At 37.4% G+C, this 19994-nt stretch overlaps 1 protein-coding gene across 2 annotated transcripts in view; it reads left to right on the top strand.

The window, feature by feature from the left end:
* Positions 1 to 19994, top strand: part of MYO16 (myosin XVI) — a 650995-nt gene that overhangs the window by 485522 nt on the left and 145479 nt on the right. For both annotated transcript variants that reach the window (XM_075061501.1, XM_075061500.1), the window contains exons 22-24: positions 6843 to 6995; positions 7408 to 7608; positions 16986 to 17061. In XM_075061501.1, the coding sequence (XP_074917602.1) occupies positions 6843 to 6995; positions 7408 to 7608; positions 16986 to 17061 (430 nt within the window). The remainder of the gene's footprint in view (positions 1 to 6842; positions 6996 to 7407; positions 7609 to 16985; positions 17062 to 19994) is intronic.

Below are 19994 nucleotides of genomic sequence, written 5' to 3'. Positions count from 1 at the left end.
TCTAGAAGGATTATAGATTATAGAGGGTCTCAACTTTTTATCTACCAGGAGACTCAGAGAAAATACACTTCAGTTGGCCTTGTCTATACAATTGCGGTAAATTGACCTACATTACTCTACTCCAGTTATATATATCCACCTGTATAGGAAAGGGCACTCATACAGAAGAGGCACATGATGGAACCAAATAGAAGCATGTAAATAAGAAAAGAATAAGGTCTCATGAAAAGAAGCACCACAGTTTAATGTTAAGTAGCTTAGGTAAAAGTGAAGGAAATCAACAGAGCTTAAAGGTGTTTATGTAGTATTTACTGTATGGATAATTTTCATCATGTTAGTTTCTCATATTACTGTTACATTTCCTTCTAAGTTTGATGCAGATGTTTGTACAATGTGTGCTTTTACATGGTCTGTCATTTCTGTGTACTTTACTAGAAAATATGTTACTGTTTAGTGTTGTATTTGATATGGCACTCAGTAAGAGAGGCTGGGTTAGCAGAATTTGTTTAGTATAATTTAGTTTTAGTATATCACTTAAATGTTAACTGTTTGAATTATTACATTAATCTGTCAAATTGCACTCTGAAACTTTTCAATAGTATTCTCCCTACACTCTCTGTAAGAGACATATTGGGATGGTACAATAGTGCCCTTCACTTCAACAATCGCTGGCTGGCCTAATGGTCCATTGGCAGGTGTCATTAGACAGTGTAGTATAAAGAAGACTTTGCACTGCTCTAAGTTATGCTGGCATGAGTATGGTGGAAAACCATTTTCAGTATAAAGGAGCTAAAAACTAGAGTTGGACAAAAAAAATTTGGAGAATAGTAAATTTGCCTAAAAATGCTGTTTTGAGCCATCTGAAAAAAATTGGGAATTTGAGTAGAATTCAGCAATTAGTTTTGGCTGAATAAAAAATTAGGAAAAAAGCTTTGAAAAAGTCAAAGCCCTTTGTTTTGACATTTTCTAAATTACTCATTTTGATGTTTTTTTTCTAAATTAATCATTTTGTTTCAAAAATAATTTATTTGACCCAAACTGTTTTTTTCCCCAGTTTTTCATGTTGATAACAAAAACTGAAAAAAAAGAATCAGTTTCATTTCTAAACAAACTGATTTTTAACCTGAGTTAATTATTTGCTCAGGTCTAGTGCCATCAGCTCACTTGCAGCTCCCCACCTCCTCTCTCTTATGTTTCCACTTCCAATGCTTCCTAGAATCACCTAAGGAGTCAGAATTTACTCTTTCTCTATGCTTAATATGTCTACCAATTGAATGCATCTACAGAAATCTGAGCTTGCTTCTTAATATGTAGCCAATTGAACTTACTTTCCTTTTTGATTTCTGTAGCAGAATCAACTCTCATAAGTCCAGGTGTGAGGATCTGAATAGCACATTTCTACTTGCAGTGTCTTAGCATTGAAAATTGAACTGTTTCTGTAATATGCTGCAATGTATTTGATCAGTAAAATTCACATTGCAAAGTATTGTTTTCCTCTAATAACTTCCTGTGTTCTGTGGAAATATGGAAAGCCTTCACAGAATAGCATGTTGGGTTTTTATGATTGACTCAAGTATTGTACATCAGACATTTTCAAGACGTGACTATGTTCCCACTCTCCAACTCAAATTATATTGTCCAGTAATTTTGCTGCATAGTCAGTCACTCTTAAGGTATTCCATTTGTTTAATGTTTTTCAGAAGAATTGCTTGTGATTAAAAGAAAAGATAGAAAGTATGGCAAGAGACCACCCTGGCTTAACCAGGAGATCTTCAATAATCTGAAACTCAAAAAAGAGTCCTACAAAAAGTGTGGAAACTAGGTCAAATTACAAAGGATTAATATAAACAAATAACACAAGTATGTAAGGAAAAAATTAGAAACACCAAGACAAGATCAAACTAGCTAGAGTCATTAAGGGTAACAAGAAAATACAAATACATTAGAAGCAAGAGGAAGACTAAGGACAGGGTAGGCCTGTTACTCAATGATGGAGAAAAAACCATAACAGAAAATGTGGAAATGGCAGAGGTGATTAATGACTTCTTTGTTTCAGTTTTCACCAAGATGGTTAGTTATAACTGGACGTCTAGCGTAGTCAATGCCAGTGAAAATGAGGTAGGACCAGAGGCTAAAATAGGGAGAGAACAAGTTCAAAATTACTTAGACAAGTTAGATGTCTTCAAGTCATCAAGGCCTGACGAAATGCATCCTAGAATACTCAAGGAGCTGAGGAGATATACATAAGAATGGCCATACTAGGTCAGACCAGAGGTCCATCTAGCCCAGTATCCTATCTTCCAACAGTGGCCAATGTCAGGTGTCCCAAAGGGAATGAACAGAACAGATAATCATCAAGTGATCCATCCTCTGTCACCCATTCCCAGATTCTGGCAAACAGAGGCTAGAGATACCCTCCTTGCCCATCCTGACTAATAGCCATTGATGGACCTATCCTCCATGAATTTATTTAGTTTTTTTTTTTAACCTTGGCATCCTCTGGCAAGGAATTCCACAGGTTGACCATGCACTGTGTGAAAAAATACTCCCTTTTGTTTGTTTTAAACCTGCTGCCTATTGATTTCATTTCGTGGCCCCTAGTTCTTGTGTTCTGAGAAATAGTAAACAACACTTTCTTATTTACTTTCTCCACATCAGTCACGGTTTTATAGACCTCTATCATATCACCTCTTAGTTGTCTCTTTTCCAAGCTGAAAAGTCCCAGTCTTATTAATCTCTCCTCATATGGCAGCTGTTCCATACCCCTAATAATTTTTGTTGCCCTTTTCTGAACCTTTCCCAAGTCCAATATATATATTTTTGTAACAGGGTGACCACATCTGTGTGCAGTATTCAAGATGTGGGCATACCATGGCTTTATATAGACAATATGATATTTTCTGTCTTATTATCTATCTCTTTCTTAATGATTCCCAACATTCTGTTTGCTTTTTTGGCTGCCGCTGCACATTGAATGGATATTTTCAGAGAACTATCCACAATGACTCCAAGATATCTTTCTTGAGTGGTAACAGCTAATTTATACCCATCATTTTATATGTATAGTTAGGATTATGTTTTCCAATGTTCATTACTTTCCATGGATCAACACTGAATTTCATCTGCCATTTTGTTGCCCAGTCACTCAGTTTTGAGAGTGGTCCAGTTTAAAAACTGGTCTATGACCTTTTTAATTTTAAGTGGCAGCAATCTGGTTTCATTTTAGTTTAGGTGGAGCCCATCCTTCCTGAATTGGCTCCCCCTTTCCCAAAAGTTTCCCCAGTTCCTAATAAATCTAAACCCCTCCTCCCTACACCATTGTCTCATCTGTGCATTGAGACCCTGCATTTCTGCCTGTCCAACTGGCCTTGCACGTGGAACTGGTAGCATTTCAGAGAATGAGTCATTAGCGATTATCTTTGGAAAGTCATGGAAGACAGGAGAGATTCTAGAAGATTGGAAAAGAGCAAATATATTGCCAATCTATAAAAATGGAAATAAGGACAACCTGAGGTATTACAGTCCAGTCAGCTTAACTTCTGTACTCGGAGAGATAATGGAACAAATAATAAAGCAATCAATTTTCAAATATCTAGAATATAATAAGGTGATAAGTAACAGTCAGCATGGATTTGTCAAGAACAAATCATGTCAAACCAACCTAATAGCTTTCTTTAACAGGGGAACAAGCCTTGTGGATGAGGGGAAGCAGTAGATGTGGTATATCTTGACTTTAGTAAAACTTTTGATACTGTCTTGTATGACCTCATAAACAAACTAGAGGAATGCAACCTAGATGGAGCTACTATAAGGTGGGTGCATAACTGGTTGGGAAACAGTTCCTAGAGAGTAGTTATCAGTGGTTCAGAGCATTCTGGAAGGGCATAACAAGCGGGGTCCTTCAGGGATCAGTTCTGGGTCTGGGTCTGTTCAATATCTTCATCGGTGATTTAGATAATGGCATAGAGAGTACATTTATAAAGTTTGCAGACAATACCAAGCTGGGAGGGGTGTCAAGTGCTTTGGAGGATAGAATTATTATTCAAAATGGTTTGGACAAACTGAAGAAATGGTCTGAAATAAATAGGATGAAATTCAATAAGGACAAATGCAAAGTACTCCACTTGGGAAGGAACAATCAGTTGTACACATACAAAATGAGAAATGACTACCTAAGAAGGAATACTGCGGAAAGGGATCTGGAGATAATAGTAGATCACAAGCAAACAGTGTAATGCTGTTGCAAAAAAAGCAAACATCATTTTAGGATGTATTAGCAGGAGTGTTGTAAGCAAGACACAAGAAATAATTCTTCTGCTCTACTCCACACTGATTGGGCCTCGACTGGAGTATTCTGTCCACTTCAGGGCACCACATTTCAGGAAAGATGTGGTCAAATTGGAGAAAGTTCAGAGAAGAGCAACAAAAACGATTAAAGGTCTAGAAAACAAGACCACTGGAAAAAAAACTGGGTTTGTTTAGTCTGAAAAAGAGAAGACTGAGGGGGTCATGATAACAGTTTTCAAGAACATAAAAGGTTCTCACAAGGAGGAAGGAGAAAAAAATGTTCCTCTTAACCTCTGAGGATAGTACAAGAAGCAATGGGCTTAATTGAAGCAAGGGAGGTTTAGGTTGGACATTAGGAAAAACTCCCTAACAGTCAGAGTGGTTAAGCAGTGGAACGAATTGCCTAGGGAGGTTGTGAAATCTCCATCATTGAAGATTTTTTAAGAGCAGGTTAGACAAACACATGTCAGAGATGGTCTAGTTAATACTTAGTCCTGCCATGGGTGCAGGGGACTGGACTAGATGACCTCTGAAGATCCGTTCCACTCCTGTGATTCTATGATTCTATAAACTTGAACTCATGGCAAGTTATTTTAAGTAATTAACTTTTTTTTTTCAATATTCTTGTGTAAAATTAAATGGTGTCTGGTCATGAATGTGTACGTGGCACAATTTTTTCTCATAATGAGGATTCAGATACTCTGTTAAACAAAAGATAGGGGTTTTTTATGTTATAGCTGTCTCTTAAAGTAATGTTAAGATTTTTCTGGAAGAAGGATTCTGTAACTGGAATTAGAATTCAGTTACAGAATACATTATGTAAGGTTATATAAAAAAAGTATCTTTTCCTGAATTTACTGCTTGTTTGTGTAATTCAGTCTTCTAGTTTCAGTTTTAAGTGTTTGAGAAAAAGTTGTGAAATTGATTAATTTTGAGAAATATCACTTTAAAAATAGATGGTTGCATTTAAGACTTTTATTTTGTATTATTCTGTATTTGGATATGTACTCAATTATAAAATTGATTTTTGTTTTTGTTTTGTATTTTTTTATTGGTCATGCTACACAGCTTCACTGAAATGTGGTTGCAAGCAGATTGCATTAGTATTAGTTTTTAAAGTACAAAAGCTGTTCTGAAATGTCCATTATTTGGTGTCTTTTTGCTGATCTTAATGATAAACTAGGTACTTTCAAGACTCAGCTACACATTTTAGTCATTTTTAAAAAACATAACTGATTGATTGATTGGAACTTTATTCTGGATGACACAGTTTCTAGTCAAAATAAACATGTGACTAAGGTTTAATCTGAAAAGAGACTGAATGCATTCAGTCTTCAATCGTTCCTCATAATTGAGTTCTTCCAACCCTCGGTTTTCTTAGTATTGTTTTATACAATAGTTATGACTATTTCCCACTTAATTAGAATAAAATACTTCAAGAAACACTCTTCCATGAAGTAATCAAATACTCTTATACTTCCACAGGCTGATATCTCTATTTAAAAAAAAAAACAGTCTTGGAAAATATCCAGTCAAGACAATTACATCTCAACTATTTTTCAGCTGAAATTTGGCTTCTCAAGTAGACAGTTTTTTTTTTTTTTTTGCAAAATGTGTGTGCTTTCTGAAGAAAATATTCTGGGGGGTTTGTTTCTTTGTTTGTTGTCAAAAAGCTGCATACTTGAAACTAAGTTTTCTATTTTCTGCCAAAACCCAAACATTTCCAGCTGGAAACAAAAACACATTTTGATGCATTGCCCTGTCGGAATTACAGTTTGACTGCCTCATGTCCCCATTCTCCTCTGTTGGTTGGGCTCTCCAGCCAGGCTTCAGCTCCCATTATGCACTATAGCCATTGGAGTCCATAATGCACTACCTCCCCTCACTATGGTGTTTTATGTAAATGTGGTGTAATTCCACTTTAATAAGTGGAATTATTTGAGATTTACACCAGTATATCAGAGAGTACTGGTAAAATTTGGACTAATATGTAGAATTCACAATAATCAGTATAAACAGAGAACTGTTTCCTCTCAATTTAGTACTAACAGTACTGTGTTTCTCAAACTGGGATTGCCACTTGTGTAGGGAAAGCCCCTGGCGGGCCGGGCCAGGTTTGTTTACCTGCCCCATCCGCAGGTCCGGCCGATCGCGGCTCCCACTGCCCGCAGTTCGCTGCTCCAGGCCAATGGGAGCTGCTGGAAGCGGTGCGGGCCGAGGGACTGACTGGTCGCTGCTTCCAGAAGCCCACATTGGCCTGTAGCAGTGAACTGTGGCCAGTGGGAACTGCGATCAGCCGGACCTGCAGACGGGGCAAGTAAACAAACCGGTCTACCACAGGCTATCCCTACACAAGTGGCAACCCCAGTTTGAGAAACACTGTAATAGTAGTTACAATGTTCATTTCCCCAGTGCCTTCTTAATCTCTGGTTTAACAAGAGATCACACATTGTACATCAACATTTCATCGTTTGATATTAGACACAGAGTAAAGCCTGTATTGATGAATTATTTTGTAAATTTCTATTACTTATTTTTCCTTCTTTTTATAACAGCTGTGTGTGAACATGATCAACGAGAAGATACACCAGTATATCAATGAAGTCCTTTTTCTACGAGAGCAAGCAGAATGTGTACAGGAGGGAGTTACTATGGAAACAACATATTCTCCTGGTAACCATACAGAAGCCTTGGGTTTTTTCTTTCAGGTAGTTTTCAAACCCATTTATACACCATTTATATTTATACAAATGCTTTCTGTGTTAGGCTAATAAAAATCCAGGCTAGCAGTTTCTGATTTAGGTGTCTCTAGAGAAGGTGATAGGGGCAAAGGGTTCATAGAAGGAGGCCTCCATAACTGCCCTGTGCACCAGTACAGGGTAAAGAGTTTGACAGAGGTTAACTGCCTTTACAGATCCACTGCCCCCCACATGTGAGATCTGCATGCATTTTTTGTAGATGCCCATCTGATGTGTTTAGCAGACTTTAACCAAAAGGTTTTTTTCTACAGTAATACACAATTATGTTTAATAAACAAGGCATTTTACTGTAAATGGAAGAATAGTATTCTACTTGTGAGTAAAAACAGAGAAATCTAAGATCATCCATTTTTCATTTCAGAAGCCATCAGGTTTTTTGGCAATGCTGGATGAAGAAAGCCAATCCATTTGGTCAATAGAGCAGAATCTTTCTAAACGCCTTCAGTCATACCTGGAAACCTCAGACACAAATGCAGTATATTCTTCCACAAAAGATGGAAATGGCAATGTTGCCCCAAAGGATCAGAGTTCCACCTTCACTGTTATGCATTACGCAGGAAGGGTAAGTGAGTGGAGGGAAGTGAGTAATTAATCATATATGGCTAAGGAAAAGGGCAGTATGGACAAAAGATTACTCAAAGCTTCTGAACTAACAACTTCTGACAGCTAACAGAAAGAGCTGAGTCCACTATAAACAAATCATTTTATCTGACAATACATTGTTAGAAAGAATCTAATATCTCAAAATGCATAGGCTGTCATTCATAGTTTATACTACGTAGGTGCTGACTACGTAGGTCAGTGTTTCTCACACTGGGGTCATCACTTGTGTAGGGAAAGCCCCTGGTGGGCCAGGCCGGTTTGTTTACTTGCCCCGTCCGCAGGTCCGGCTGATCGCAGCTCCCACTGACCATAGTTCACCGCTGCAGGTCATTGGGGGCTGCTGGAAACGGCGGCCAGTAAGTCCCTCGGCCCGCGCTGCTTCTAGCAGTTCCCATTGTCCTGAAGCAGCAAACTGTGGCCAGTGGGAGCCGCGATCGGCCGGACCTGCGGATGGGGCAGGTAAACAAACCGTCCCGTCCCGTCAAGGGCTTTCCCTACACAAGCGGCAACCCCAGTTTGATAAAAACTGATGTAGTGTGTGTGTGTAGATATATAAGCTTTATGTCCTAGGTTTTATATGCCCTGTGTTATATCAGACAACTATGCCCTAGGTTCTTCCCTTTTTGGACAGGGAGAAGACAGGAAAGGTAAGCTTGTTAAACAGGCAAGTTGATCAATGGTGAAAACTGATCAAAACCTCAATTTCACTATAGTTAGTTAGGCTACCTGTACAAGCATGGTTAACTGGGATATCTGATTACTGTACTTAATTACAAATGTATACACCAGGGGTCGGCAACCTCTGGCACACGGCTCGCCAGGGTATGCACCCTGGCGGGCTGGGCCAGTTTGTTTACCTGCCGCATCCCCAGGTTTGATCAATCGCAGCTCCCACTGGCCATGGTTCACCATTCCAGGCCAATGGGGGCGGCGGGAAGCCTTGGCCACCACATCCCTCGGCCCACTCCACTTCCCGCAGCCCCCATTGGCCTGAGCAAACCGCAGCCAGTGGGAGCCGCGATCAGCCGAACCTGTGGACGCGGCAGGTAAACAAACTGGCCTGGCCCACCAGGGCGCTTACCCTGGCAAGCCACGTGCCAGAGGTTGCCGACCCCTGGTGTACACTATATTGCGCATGCACACACACACACTCCCCCCAAGAGAAATGAAGCTTTTCACCAAGAGTGCATAACACATAACTCTTCATCATGCCAGGTAGTTAGAGCAACATTCTCCTGCATTGCTGCTCAGTGTAGCAAACAGATTGGGCTTAGATAGTGTGGTGATAGGTTCTGTATAACTACGGTAGCTAGGCAGATTGCATGACACGATGTTCTATTGTAATATGTCAGAATAGTGCTAGAATGCTACTGCACCCCAGAACAATATGCAAGTTGGCATGAATGAGCAGCAGTGAAGCAGTTAAGGAATGAAAATTAAACTCATAACAAGAACAATAAGCACATTGAAAAAATCACATGGTGGTGGGAGGAGGGAGGAACATGCTTGTGGTATCCTCTTACAAAAAACACTCAATAGGACCATTAATTAAGATCAAAGCCTGAGGTACCTAGTTCCAAAACTTAGGACTTGAGTGGTAAATGGTATACCTTTCATTAATTTGTGTTTTATCCTTAGAATTTCATTTTATTAAAGAGACTTTGGGTTTGACCTTTCCCCAGAACTATTAATGATGTTTAATCTAAAGTATGAACAATGGGCCAGCGCCTCTGCTGATCTAAATCCCCATAGCCCCATTAAAGTTAGTGGAGATATTCTGTACACCAGCTAAGGATCTGGCCCAGTGTGTGCAAGACTTGACAAGCTGTTGATAGGATACTCACTGAGGGTAAGAGGCTCTTTTGAAACGTTAAGGCATCTCTGTTTGAATGGTGATTGAGCATTTTTCAAAAATAGATTTGCATTTTTCATTTCTCCTGAGATCATTATTTCATTATCACTGGGTATCATTTCTAATAACAGAAGAATAGTTGTTGCATAAGTAAGTACATAAAATGCAGATTTTCCCAAACTAGCATAGCCTAATGAGTTCTTTTAAAAAAACCACCCCAGGAATTTTTAAGGGATTTTACTTTTGCTGATCCTGTTCTTAAGCTTGTGCTGTTACTACATTTTGTTCAGTGCTTTAGTGTGCAAATTGCTAGCAAATCAGACCTTTAAATATATCAGGTTTTATTGGCAATCCAAAATCAGATTTTCATACAAAAAGTATCAGTATATTTTGGCGGGATTTGGTAGCCATTGTTATACTCATGTTCAATTAAATGTGTCTAAAGTTAATGAAGTGTAAAGGAACACTTGGGTGACTCATTGACTTTGGAGATCCCAACATTTAAAACAAGGAAGCCTGATTCTGATTTCACTTATACCAATTTTACTCTGATGTAACTCCCTTAACTTCAGTGAAGTTTCTCATGATTGACATGAGTGTAAATGACAAGTGAATCAGGCTCAGAGGGTAGAAAATGAATGACCAGTACAAAGGCATTTGATAATTGAATATGGAGCTTTCAACCCTTTAAGGTTACCCATTTAAAGTCAGTTGGCGTGTCTAGAACCAGTATGTATTTGGTAGAAAGTTACGATGGACAGAAGTCTTCTGTTAAACAGTAGAGGGCAGACAGCCTGATGTCCTTAAGTAGCTCAAACTATTGTTGCCACATATTTCTTAGTCAGTGTGAAATGGCTTCTTCACACTATGTGGTACAGAACAAACAAATCGTGTTAGCACTTCACCCTGGCCCTCACTGGGAATCGTTATGATGCAGGGCCTTATGTGGCAAGTGGTTTGAAAGCCCTGATGCCAGAAATTCTGGGTTCTTTTCTTGGCACATGCATTCACTGTATTTGTTGTAAGATTGTCGGGCTGATTTCCATGAAGAAAACATTACCACATGCTACATGGGTATTGACAGATGTGCATCTGATATTGCAGAAAAAAGTGCAGTAGCAACCACCTATAATAATACAATATAAAATTACATTTGTTTATTTCTTTGATTTATGAGTGCAGGGTGGGAGGGGAGCAAGAAGTCAGGAAGGAGAAGCAATAGTGTGTGAGAAAAAGATTTTGAGGGTGGGAGACTGGAGTGATGCATTAGAGAGATTTAACAGAATGAGATATCATGTGGAAAAAATGGTATGTGATCATATAATTAAAGACTGTACCATAATGGATATGCACAAGTGGACAGAAGTAGGGTTTCACAGGTATGTGCATTACTTTATCTCTGAGTTTTAATTCTGCAACTGAACAAAACACCATATCATCTTTATATATAATGTCTGTTTGTTCTAGAATGTTAGTTAGCACTTAGCATCACAGTATGTAAGTGCTTAAAGGAGCATAAACAGAACAATAAGATCTTTTGTAGGGGGGGGTTGGTTTTGTTCTTTTGGAGCAGTGGAAGAGGAACATGACTTTGAGTGTTAGGATTTTTTTAAAAAATCAATTCTGATGGCAAGATTTATCAAAAAGTTGTTTTACACCTTGATCTGAACACCACCGGGCTAGGGCTTAGTCTGATCTCTTCTGGAAAGGGATTGTGCAGCTGGGGGTCTTTCTTCTGAGAATGCTTTGTTCCCAGGGTCTAACACTCAGAACCTGGGTGTATTTTGCTACATTTTCCCTGTGGTGTATAGTTTTTTTGAGGCAACATGGATGAAAAGGCAGCCTCTGAAGTAGCTAAGTCCCATACTACATACTATGAATATGTATTGCTGAATCTAATACTGTAAAGTGCAATATAGAATTTGGAGATACTTGGATTCAGAACATTGACATCCACATGTCTCTGGCTCCTACATGCCATCAGGATTTCTCATGAATTATGTTACTAATTTGTTAGCATTGCTGATGGAAGTGATTTTTTTAGGGCGAAAGGATAGTATTCCATTACTGAACTTTTGCCAGGGTTCAAAATATCTCTTTTCTTATAAATGATATTAACATACCAGTAAGTAAATCTGAAATATATCATCCTAATACTGTCCTAACAGCCACATCTTAAACCATCAGAGACATTTAATGTACTGATACTTGAGAGATTCTATCTGCATGTTATCCACATTATCTGAACAATTTGTCATTATAACTCAAGCTTTATGCAGCCTAAATTTATGAACATATTAACAAATTTGATAGACCCCTTGACATTACATACCTTTCCACAGTTTTGACCTACAGAATCGTAATAAACTGATCAGACCAAAAGACCAGCTTCTTTGCTCTTTAAAGCTGTTTATATAATGTCCTCTAAGTGCAGATCAATGTCCATTCAATTTCCCAACTATGTATGTGTCAAAAATATCTCTCTCAACTGTCAACTCACCTTCACCAACGGGAGTCTTGTGTGAGACAGTTTTACAGCTCAGGCAGACTCTGAAACTGAACCTTTAAATCAAAAGACCAAATAGAGGGATTAATCAATAGGGAAGCTTTTATTTTCTTTATTTTTTCCCCAGGCTGAATCCCCAGACATAACAATCAAATCAGTCTACTCTAAGTTATGCCTGAGCCACTAAAGGTTATTTGACAAAGATGTTCTGTTTCACAGAGAGAAGTTAATTGTGTTCTTTCATATCAGACTTGGTTTTGGAGGTTCATTTGTAGGTCTCCCCCCCCCTCAAAAAAGAACCCCCCAAGTCCCCTAGCCAATTCGTGCTGCTAAATAGATTTGCGATCTTCATGGTCTATTATTTCTATCAGTGTGTTCGACTAAATCATGTCAGAATATATGAAGAATGTTCACTTAACAAGGCTTAGGTTCTAGAAAGAAAACTAAAGAGATTGATAGGTTCAAGCTTTTAAGTGATCTCACTGTTTCATCAAAGACTTGATAGCTTCTTTTATCTACATCTTTATCTTCTGGCAGGAGAGTAATAAATAAAATACCAATGAGGGCCCAGTGTGTTGATATCTGCACTCAGTGTGTTCATTTAAATTATGCAAAATGATAAATGTCTTTTTTATCATTAACTGAATTTAAATGTTTTAACTGCAAATTAAGACCATTGTCTACATCTCACGTCTTGCAGAGTATCACAGTGAGATGCTTTTATCAGCATGAAATGTTAAATTAATTTTACATAATGTGGATAACCCACCACAACAATGTAATACTATCAAAACAATGCAAAATATGTTTATTATACTATCTCTCATTATTAAAATAGCCAGGCATTACTTTTTAACTGATTTGAATGCAGATGCACTTTGAGCCAGATCAAAGTTCAAATCCTGATCATTCTTTCCCAATTATCTTTGGGGTTCTGGTTTGAGTCCCTTAAAGCTGTGAGTCATAAATTCAGATATGTACTTTCCCAATTTGTTTAAAGGGGCTAGTCCCCAGGTTCTGCTTTGGTCTATTATTGATTCTGTGGCACTAAAAATAGTGAAAACTTTTAAGGGTAAACTAACTGGGTTGTAGAAAATAAGGAAGAAAAAACCCTCCCCTCTGAACGTAACCCACCTTAAGATATAAACTCAACCCACACATTTCTTTTAACTGAAACCAGATGTAATGTGGTACTGTACATATGACTGTGTTTAATTTATACTGTGTTAGCACCCAAGGACCCCAAACATTATTTTAGGTGCTGTTCAAATACATAAGTAGATATAGTCTCTGCCCCAAAGAGCTTGAAATAAGATGCAACAAACAATTGTAATAAACAGCAGAAGGTGGGTGGGAAGGTGGAAAGGTGTTATGAGGATAGGGGCATGCAGTTACATAGGCAGGCGATGTGCACATTTTGATGGTTCTGAATAATTTACAATTAAAAATATTAGCTGTGCTTGACAACAATTCAGTGTAGCCATGTCTTGTAGGCATCACAGCAGAAGCTGATGCTGAAGAATGGATATGAAAAAGGAATGGATTAATTTTTGATCAGTCTAGAAAGCATATTTCATGCATAAGAAGTGTAGAAATTTGAAAGTGTAGAGATTTGTAAGAGAAGTGGACAAATTGACATTCAAAGGTAGCAGCACTGTCCGAGTGGATGACTGAATTTACAAGGCTGGCAAAGAAGTAGAACATCTTTTTACTTATGAACTGAGCACATGTGAACTAGAATCACTATGAGATAGTACATATGAAGCCCCACAAGACCACTTTTACAGAATCATTCTTCAATGAGTTGAAACATTGACTGAATTTACCAGGTCAGCAAGAAGTGTGGGTCTATATATACACAGCAATAAAAAACCTGCAGCTGCAAGTCTCAGAGCCCAGGTCAACTGACTCAGGCATGCAGGGCTAGCACTTTGGGGTTAAAAATAGCAGTGTAGACATGCAAGCTTTAACTGGAGCCTGGGCTCTGAAACCTGGCAAGTGAGCAGGGTCTTGGAGACCAGTCTTTTGCCTAAGCCCAAATGTCTACACTTATTTTTAGACCTGCAATGCAAGACTTGCAAGCCTGAGTCAGCAAACTCGGCTTTGAAACTTGCTATCACAGGGTTGTTTTAGCTATGTAGATGTACCCTGTTAGTGAGAATAGTAATTTCATCATAAATAAGATTCCTAATAATTGTTTTACATATCACAAGTAATATAAGAGATGTCTTATTAAAAAAAAACAAACAGCATTTAGTACTGAATTATATCAGTACCCCAGGTTCTCAAATTTGTTCACTTCTGTGCAGACATATAAGGATAATTTATTATCTTCACCAGCTTTACTTACTATAACCACTGATAGTAACCCTTTTTCTAATTTTGTTAAAGACTAACATTCTCAATTAAGAAATGATGTTATGGATTTGTAAAATAAGTGCTGTAAATTATTTTTCATGGAGAAATATGGTGGAACATTTACTTTTAGAACACTGAAAGCATTTAATAGTATACTTTAAATTATACTAATAGTTTAGTAAATATGCTGCCTGTTCATAAGGAGTGCCATTAGAGAATTACATAATATTGCATCTGTCATAAAAAAAAAGAAATGCCATGCAGTTCTATTGTCAGGCCTTTTCTATGACAGATGTCATACTAAGTAATTGTCAAATGATGTAATTAACATAACATGTTATATTGATCCAAGTCATATAATCTTTTCTCATGAGTAATACAAGCAGTCCTCGACTTTACAATGTTAAAGTTATGACGTTTATAAATTGTCATTGTGTTTCGACTTTACAACATCAGTTTCGACTTTACAATGCTCGATCTAACATTGTTTCTATGGGAAATTCAAGTTATGATGTTTTCGACTTAAGACGCGATTTTCAGGAACCAATTGTGTTGTAAGTCTGAGGACTGCCTGTACAGTGTTACATAATTGTCAAATGACCTAATCAGAGTAACTTATTTTACTGATCAGTATTACTAAGTGCCTAAGTACCATAAGAGCCTAAATTTCTTTGAATGACACTGGGACTGAGACTCTACATGTCTATGTAATATTAAAAATGGGACTTAAACTTACATTAGGTACCTTTCAAAATTGTACCCAAGGTATAATATTAATGCAGGCCTTGCTTGCAGCCTTAGTCATGGTTTGCATCTGCTTATAATTGTTAGGTATGAGAGAAATCATTTTAGCATTTTAACATACATATAATGTGAGATGAAATATTAAAACTGATGTTAATGCAAATTAAATTTGGAAATTTGAATACAGAAAATCAAGAAATGCAAATCTAAAGGTTTCATTGAGAACCACTTTGGGTTCCATTTACCCATCAGCATGGACAACTGTGCTCCAGGAGTGAAGGACACATAAAGTAGGGAAGGTGGTGTTTGCATTATTGTCCTATGCTTTGTTATGCTATTTAAGAATCTTATACTGTGGCTATCACTGTGGTACCTGAGTGCATTCCAGTAATATATTAAGCAATATGACTGTGATCCATCACATGTGGGTCTTTCCTTTTTTTTCTCTTCCTCTATTTAGGGGAATAATTGTATGCGACTGGTTTTGCTGTGGTTGGGTTTTGGGTTTTTTTTGGAGGTGGATGTCTGCAGTAGTATGTGTTTTTCTTGTTGATCACTTAGTCAAAGAAGTGCATTCTTTTCCTTGGAATAAAAAGTGAGGAAGTTTATTGTGGTTCCTAGATCCCGTAGGTGTTGCTCCTACAGTCTTGAGCAGGCCCCAAGAAGGCTCAGTCTCCTGCACAGGTAAACTTTTCCTATGCAGTAGACAACTTCATTGTTCCAGAGGAATGAAACTGTTGTCTGGGGTCCACACCCCAGCACTTCTAGTGGTATTTTAGTTCCATGTCCCAGGGCCTTTGAATTCCTTGAAGAATAGGACCAAGATCTTGAATTTGATCAAGGTATTAATGGGGACCCAGTGTAGTGACCAAAGGAGAGATCTGAAGTACTCATGATACCTTTTGTTGCTGAGGATAAATACTGCTGTATTAGTTGCAATACCTAAGGGCTGTGAGTTTCTTGTCCAGGGAGATTTGATTTCTATAGTCTGTTTATGAGGTAACAAATATGTAATAGAGGTCTGTTGTGCTGTTCCAAAATACACCCTTTTACTGGAGGTTATCTTTACTCTGTTTCTTTAAAAATGTGACATAAGTAAAAAGAGCCTGAAGAAGGACTGTACTCATAATCAGTTCTCTGTAGACTCTCACCTGTGATGTGGAAATCATACTTACAATGTCCTAACTCACAGTGCTGCTGTGAGGATTAACTAATGACTGTGAAGGATTTTGTAAACTTAAAATGCTATAGCATGGATATAATCACTTGCGCAAGTTTTCTTTGTCCCTCCACCTAGCCTCAATGAACTCATTGCCTAGTTGATTCTGATGAGTCTAACCTTGTCTGGCTATCTAGCATGTCAACAAAATAACACTGCATCTCTCCACAAGGTCTCAAAGCTACACACACACACACACACACACACACATCTTACTAACAATTACATACAAAAGTTTTTAACAATAGTGCTTTATTCAAACTGTTTCCTTCAAATGCAGCCTACGCACTAGTCATAAAGGGCATTTAACTGTATGGAAGGCTTGAAAGCATAGCAACAAGCTGGTTTTGATCTGTTGGGACACAAATAAATGATAGATATCACTCAAAATCCTAAATCTGAATAATTTTGAAGTGCATGTGTCTCAAAATCAGTTTGACTTATTTTCAGCACACTTTGCAGAAACAGAATAAATAAGACCAAACTAATTCTAGTTTAAATTATTGGTGAGATTGAGGGAAGGCTAGAAATGGGACTTATCTGGTTGCAACCATAACTGTGCAGCTAGAACTATAATTTTATATTTGACTTTACAGCAAAAAGATTTTTAAATGCAGTTTTAAACATTACTAATTATGCCATTATATTTGACTGCAGGTGACTTATGAAATTGTTGGAGCTATTGAAAAAAATAAAGATTCACTTTCACAAAATCTCCTATTTGTAATGAAAAGTAAGTGCGTTTTTGTTGTTAGAATGTGCCACATTATGCCTTAACTTTCTAATCATTACCATTGTTTTATAAAATATGTCATCCACAACTTAATAATTGAAAGAAACTTTTCATTTTAAATACCAGAAATAATAATACTCTTACTATAGTATACATTGAGTACAAGTTATTTTGAAGCCCAATCAAAAGTTTAATTTAAACAGGCTTTTAACAGCTGTACATGTAAAACACCTTTCTGTTACATTAAGGGAATGAATTTTGAAAAGATTTTTCTAAAGACTAATGAAAACAACTAAGGTTTCTAAAGTTATACCAATTGTAGCAGGATTTATTTAATTACTAAAAATGACTCAAGAACTGCTACTAAAATGGCATTTAGGGGGTGTGCCTGTATTTTCCAGTAAACAGACAGATAGTGTGTCTAGGTGAGTAAAAGCATTCTGTAAATTTGGTTCAGTGCGCCTAATCTATAATTGTATGTCTAGTAATAATTTTGTAGACATCCTTGTTTATTAGTGATTTATAATTAGATTGTTAAAAATTTTGTCATTTTATGTTTACCTTTGTCTTTGTATTTAAAAATAAATCCACTTTCCTCAGAGAAACATGACAGTTTATCTTCCCGCAGATGTTATCTTTCTTTCCCTAGACCACTGCAGAGTATTTCAACTAAGATGTTATCTATTATATTTTATGCCACAGGAATAGAGGTCTTCTGATGTAATATTTGCCTTCAGAATCAACACTGCTACCAGAATATATTGACTTCCTAGCAATTATACAGTGAAATTAGCTAAACTCTCTGATAAAGTCATTGCTGCATTTCAAAGACAAACAGTAATGACAAAAATATGAGCCTTTAATAATATTATGGATGAAGAAAAAAATAAAGAATTGATCTTGAATATATTCCTATTTATTATAGTTTTAGCAATATTCTAGTTCTTTGTTGTTTGAACTTAATTTGTATTATACTATTCCTTGTCCTGTATGATGATCTGCTATACAGTGAGTATAAGAAAAGAATATAAACATAGAGTGTATTCCAAAGGTAAAAGACAGTGAGCATTATTCCTTTCTATCATACAGTCTCTCCTTGTATTTTCATTACTACATTATGGATCCAGTTGAGGCAGTCCTTTTATAGGGAAAAAGGGGAAATTGCATTTGATATAAACTCTTTGATATGATTAATGTGAGTATATATAATTTAGAAGTCAAATATCAATAGATCCAACTAATTGAAGAGGACTAAATGTAAAATTTTCTAAAGCACCTTCTTATTTTCAAAAGTGACTTAAGCACATAGAAGCCTAAATCCCATTGACTTTCAGTGAAACTTAGGCTCCTAAGACCAGATTTACAAAGGTATTTAACCAGCTAAAAATGCAGATGGGTACCTAGTAGGATTTCCAAAATTGCTTAAGTGAATTAAATGCCAACTCCCATTGATTTTCAGTGAGTCTTAGGGCAGGTATTCACCAACCGCCGGATTGGCGGGTAGACATCTATCTATCAGGAATCGATTTATTGCATCTTGTCTAGATGCGGATAAATCGATCCCTGAATGCTCTCCCATCAACACCTATACTCTAGCTCACAAGAAGCAGAAGCCGAGTCGACGGGGGAATGGCAGCAGATATGCGTATCTTAGATCGACCCCTGCCCCCCACCCCCAAGTGTAGACCAGGGCTTAGGCTCCTCACACACATACACACACTGACACTCACACACACACACACACACACACTCCTAAAAGCCTAAGTCACTTTTGAAAATGGGATTTAGGCTCTTAAATCACTTTGAGGTTTTTGAAATTTTTACCCTGCGCCTAAAATAACAAATACAAAGCCCTGTTAGCATAGACTGTGTTGATTCTAATTTTGGGGGACATCTTGTTACTGCTTCTAATGGTGGCACTGGACATACCCTTTTTAACTGGGGCTGCTGGTCAGCCCCTTGGATCCTGCTTTGAATAAAGAGTAGTGGTGGTCTTACTGAGTCTAGTTCCCCTTAAATATATGATTACTGTTATATTAATTATAGTAGTATCTGCGACAAAAGGGAAACAGATCCATTATCCTATTAATTTACACAGTCTGTCACGAGTAAAGAGCAACCTCTAGAATAGGGGTCAGCAACCTTTCAGAAGTGCTATGCCGAGTCTTCATTTATTCACTCTAATTTAAGGTTTTATATGCCAGTAAAATATTAACATTTTTAGAAGGTCTCTTTCTATAAATCTATAACTAAACTATTGTTGTATGTAAAGTAAATAAGGTTTTTAAAATTTTTAATAAGCTTCATTTAAAATTAAATAAAAATACAGAGCCCCCCAGACAGTGGCCAGGACCTGGGCAGTGTGAGTGCCACTGAAAATCAGCTCACGTGCCACCTTCGGCATCCGTGCCATAGGTTGCCTACCCCTGCTCTAAAACTGCTGCTTGTTATGCTAAATATTATGATTTTACTGTTACCTCATCTTTCCATTTCTCAATCCCACATCCTACTGCATGTTTGTCTATTTCGTCCACACATTAGGTCTTGTCATAATCCTAGATTGTGAGTTCTTTGGGCAGTGACTGCCTTTTTATTTATTTTAACACAGGTCTCTGGTAGGAGCCCATCTTTCAAAGCTCTCAATAGGTTTGCTCTTTGGATATCAAGTTTCAAATCAAGAACAAGAACAATCTTGGACAGTTCAGTTGGTTCTTTATACAGTTTAGGCCTTTGATCTTTGGCCTCATGTAACAGGCCCTTTTTCAGGGACCAAGGCTTCAGAAGCTGGGTTTTGGCATAACTGTTGTTGGGAAATTTTGCATTAAGCATCACCCAGGGATTTTCCAGGAAAACAATTCAGCCAGGACCATGGAAACACTTATTGTCTAAAAAGTCCATGCATTTCTGGCACATTTCAATATAATAGTCTTTTC

Source organism: Chelonoidis abingdonii, chromosome 1, assembly GCF_003597395.2.
Source record: "Chelonoidis abingdonii isolate Lonesome George chromosome 1, CheloAbing_2.0, whole genome shotgun sequence".
NCBI lineage: Eukaryota > Metazoa > Chordata > Testudines > Testudinidae > Chelonoidis > Chelonoidis abingdonii.
The sequence above is the reverse complement of the archived record's forward strand: the minus strand, read 5'-3'. Positions and strand labels throughout refer to the sequence as shown.